We start from the raw sequence: 4071 nt of genomic DNA, 5'->3' as shown, positions 1-4071 counted from the left end.
TAACCCTAATTAACCTAACTAACCTAATTAACATCCAACCATTTGCTCTCAATAAAAAACCTTCCCAATAGTTTGTTTTTTAAATAACTTTTTTGTTTTTTTATTTAATTTTTGGTCGGAAATTTTTTTTTGGCCGGAAGTCGCAAAGGTGGTTCTTGGTTTCAAGGTGGTCGGGATGAGTTTGACGTTTTTTTAATTTAAAAAATAAATTATGTATATATTAAATTAATTTAGATTTAGTTAAATTAACTAAAATTTAAATTAGTTTAAATTAGATTATGGTTTTTTTGTTAGTTTTTAAAGATGAAGGATCTATTTGTATTTTTTTGAGTGGAAAAATATATAATTTTATCATTAGACTTGGTTAATTGAATGATTTTATCCTTCAAGTAAAAAAAATGTAAAAAACTAAAAAATTGAGTATAATTGAAACGAAAAAATATAAAATAAGGTAAAATTTACCAGTTTTCAACGTCATAATAGAATTGAAAAGGAGTTTCAGATGTTGGTGAGAAGATAATTTCATTCTAAATCTTTCTTGTTACAAATTGGAATTGGAATTGATAAATCAGTAGAAGTAGCTTTTAATTTTTCTGTTTAATAAATCAATACGAAATTCTAAGTACTTTATTTCCGTATCTAAACATTTTGAATTTAATCATCCTCAATAAGAAAATTGATTATGAGTGTATCATCGCTTCTTTTACTATTTTAGATATTAAATTTTGGTTTGTTTCAATTTAGTTATTAGATTTTATTACTAAACTTAATTTTGTGATCAACGAGAGGTTTTCGGCAGAAAAGTGCAAACGTGACAACCGTATTTACTCTTTTTTACCTGAAATTTTGCCATAGATGCATAATTTTAACCTAAACACTTTTCGTTGAAATAAAATTATAATGTGATAAACCTTTAGGAAAATACAAACAAAAGAAAAGAACTTTACATGGAAAAATTCGGCGTTTCGATCGAAAAACCTCTGTTAATATGAATTCAGAAATTAATACCGAAATGTAACAAAACGGTAGTTTGATTGCCCTCGATCAAATATCCCAATAAGAAACATAAACACAGAACAAGGGTGAATATCAAGTGAATAATTATGCTTATTCATGGTACCATAATAACTAGCTATACCGAAGATTACTGAAATTCAAAGACACTATAAAAGTTGGAAATCTTCATTACTTAATTAATTGAGGATAACCCTTTAATAACAGTCATGGCTTGAATTTCTACTTCGACAATCAAAGTATTTTTATGTATAAAGCCCTTTGATGTGTCATTTAGATCACTGAGGGACATAATATCTGAATAACCCCATCCTGTCCAGGATTCGAACTCAGAATGACCTACAAAATGTTAAATGTCGGATATTAAACTCTGCAGATCACTAAATGTTTCTCAAATTACAGAAAGGTCAGTAAATAATTTTTTCTTACAATTTCCCTTCCTCTTCAAATTACAGAAAGGTCAGTAAACAATTTTTTCTTACCATTTCCCTACCTGATATCATAAAAGGAAGTGAAAGCTTGAGAAATGTAACATTTACCTTCAAACTCAAGATGTTCTCCCTCAAATTGGTTTCTTACTCGCAACATGTATTCTGCATACAACTTTCTTCCATGCTTAAAAGTTGCATCATCCTTTAGGACTAAGTAAATGGATAAGCTTTTGCCTTCCGCTTCTTCATCCCCTTTTGGATAAATCTTTATTGTCCTAAAAATTGTTGGAAATTAGTAGAAAGATAATCAATTCAACAAACATGTTCAGAAGAATCAAAGCATGCATACCAATTAGTGCCACCGATGGCAAACTTTTCGGAATGAGTATATAATGAATTAAATTCTGAAAATTTGGGAATTGTCCATGTATACTTATTGTTCGCAGGCTTCTTCACCATGGACAAGCACTCGCCTTTATTAGCATTTTCTATAACTGAAATCTCGGCACCAAAAATGCAACAGTCATCCGTTAAGTATCCATTGGAGTCATCCTTGAAATCAGTGACGGAAACAAGTTTGTCAAATCCCCATTCTCTTTTAATTCCTTGAAATCTTCTTACTTTCTCATCAGTATCTACAAAATCATGCAATGCAAATTAAATTTTTTTTATGTTCAGTAGTAATTTAGTTGAGTGGTATAATATAAATGAATGGACAACACAACAACACACCTTGAATAATCCAGTAATTGTCGCGAATATGATCATAAACGAAGAGCTTGAAATATACGTTAACCTCTTTATTAAAAGTGAGTTCATTGGATTCCGATAGTACTAGATATAAAGATACGTATCCATCCCCATTTTTTTTCTTGTTTCCTCCAGGATACAAGGACAACTTCCTGCACCCACAAATTTATTAATGCATATTGAACAGTCATGAATATATTCAGGTGTTGCATGAAGAACGAGAAGACTTACAAACCATTTATAGCCGCCAACTTCAAAATCAGCAGAGTGGAAGGACTCGGCTTTCGCATCGGAAAGCAAAGAGAAGTTTTGAATGTTAAAGATGTAATGTGCAGGTGGAAGGCTTCTCAGCTTCCAATTTATTTCTGATGAAACGATATTAATAAGAAGAAAGAAGATGAAAATTGTTGTTTTTGCCTGAATTATGATCTTCCTTTGACCTGCCATTGTTACAGATTTTTGTTTATTTACTTCGGTGTTTGTTTATGTGATATAAAAGATCTTAAGTCAACACTCTTTGTGTTGAACTCAATCACTAGATTAAAACAACAACTCTATCTTACTTCTCTTTTATAAATTATTACTATTAACTGATTAGTATGATATATTGATTATTTATTGCATAACTTATTAATTCTCCTCTTTTAATTTATTACAATAGTAGTATATTTTATAATTTAAAGATATCATAAAGCAAACTAATAGCAAAATTAACTAAAAATGTTACACTTAATAGATATAATTGCAAATCATAGTAAGCGTATTATATCATAGTGAGCGTATTATACTTAAATCGACACTTAAAATTGCAAATTACTATATTTTTTATTATGTATATTTAATATTCTATTTTTACTTTTATTTTTATAATCTATATGTCATTTATTTAATATATTCGCTCTTCAATATTATTTGGACTTCCGTTTGTAACACATAACATTGATTATCAAATTTAAACGTTTTTTTAGAGGTTTAAAAACTAGTATTTTATTTTAAGAACTAATTTTCAAGTTAAATGGATGCATCATTATATCTTTAAGGACTAATTATCAACATTTTGTTTTAGTAAAAATTTGGAGTCGAGAAATCAGGAAACGCACCTGAACATCTCAACTAGGTTGACACCCTCTTAACGTATGCATCATTTTTCTCGCTACCAATCCATAAAATATATAAAAACTAAAATTCAGTTACAAACCCACATGGGTAAACCCAGAAAAGGGAAACAAAGCTTAAAACGCCTAAAGCTAAAACTCAAGGAACTAAAGAAGTTCAATGAAAAAATGTCAACTAAAACGAGAACTTAGCCTAAGAGATAGAATTTCCTAAGCTGAGGACTATTTTGGCAAAAAGAAATTTGATAAGCAATCCACTCATTAAGCCAGGAGCAAGGAGATGATGCACGACCATAATAAGTGAGAATGACAATTGAGACCACATCTCAAAGAACAATACTGCACCAAAACAATGAGCAGAAGCTTGAATGTAAAATTTTCAATGTGCACACCACTCTGAAACCCAAATGGAACCAGAATCTAGCCAATTCTCCACCTCTCCTTCCTCGAGAAGTCGTGATAAAAAGAATCATTGCAAAAGTCCGGAGACTGATTCCACCAGAATACACCATTATTCAACGCCCCGTGACGAGCAAGATCATCTGCTACAGCATTTCCTTCTCAAAAAATATGTGAAACAACAAATTGAATGCTATTGATGTACTTTAAACAAGCAATCCATCGTAATCTGAGTTTCCAAGGAATCTGCATATCTCTTCTCTTGAATAAATTAACCACATAAATAGAATCACATTCGAGCCAAACAAACTGAAAACCCATCTCGAAGCTTTAAGAACTGCATATATGGCAGCCTCTATCTC

At 30.5% G+C, this 4071-nt stretch overlaps 1 protein-coding gene across 1 annotated transcript; it reads right to left on the bottom strand.

Annotated features, from left to right (window-relative positions):
- Positions 1-1013: 1013 nt before the first annotated feature.
- Positions 1014-2642, bottom strand: LOC126660217 (uncharacterized). The gene is made up of 5 exons (XM_050353586.2): positions 2431-2642; positions 2178-2347; positions 1795-2080; positions 1554-1720; positions 1014-1353 (listed from the first exon to the last, which is right to left on the bottom strand). Exons 1-5 carry the CDS (start codon positions 2640-2642, stop codon positions 1190-1192), a joined length of 999 nt encoding a protein of 332 aa, XP_050209543.1. The 3' UTR covers positions 1014-1189.
- Positions 2643-4071: the final 1429 nt, after the last annotated feature.

Source organism: Mercurialis annua, linkage group LG8 (assembly GCF_937616625.2).
Source record: "Mercurialis annua linkage group LG8, ddMerAnnu1.2, whole genome shotgun sequence".
In the NCBI taxonomy this organism is placed as follows: domain Eukaryota; kingdom Viridiplantae; phylum Streptophyta; class Magnoliopsida; order Malpighiales; family Euphorbiaceae; genus Mercurialis; species Mercurialis annua.
The sequence above is the reverse complement of the archived record's forward strand: the minus strand, read 5'-3'. Positions and strand labels throughout refer to the sequence as shown.

Coding starts and splice junctions, on each gene's coding strand:
- LOC126660217 (XM_050353586.2), bottom strand. CDS start 2,642: ATGGCAGGTCAAAGGAAGATCATAATTCAGGCAAAAACAACAATTTTC. Junction 2,081..2,177: donor CAATTACTGGATTATTCAAG/GTGTGTTGTTGT, acceptor ATGATTTTGTAG/ATACTGATGAGAAAGTAAGA. Junction 1,721..1,794: donor GCCATCGGTGGCACTAATTG/GTATGCATGCTT, acceptor AACAATTTTTAG/GACAATAAAGATTTATCCAA.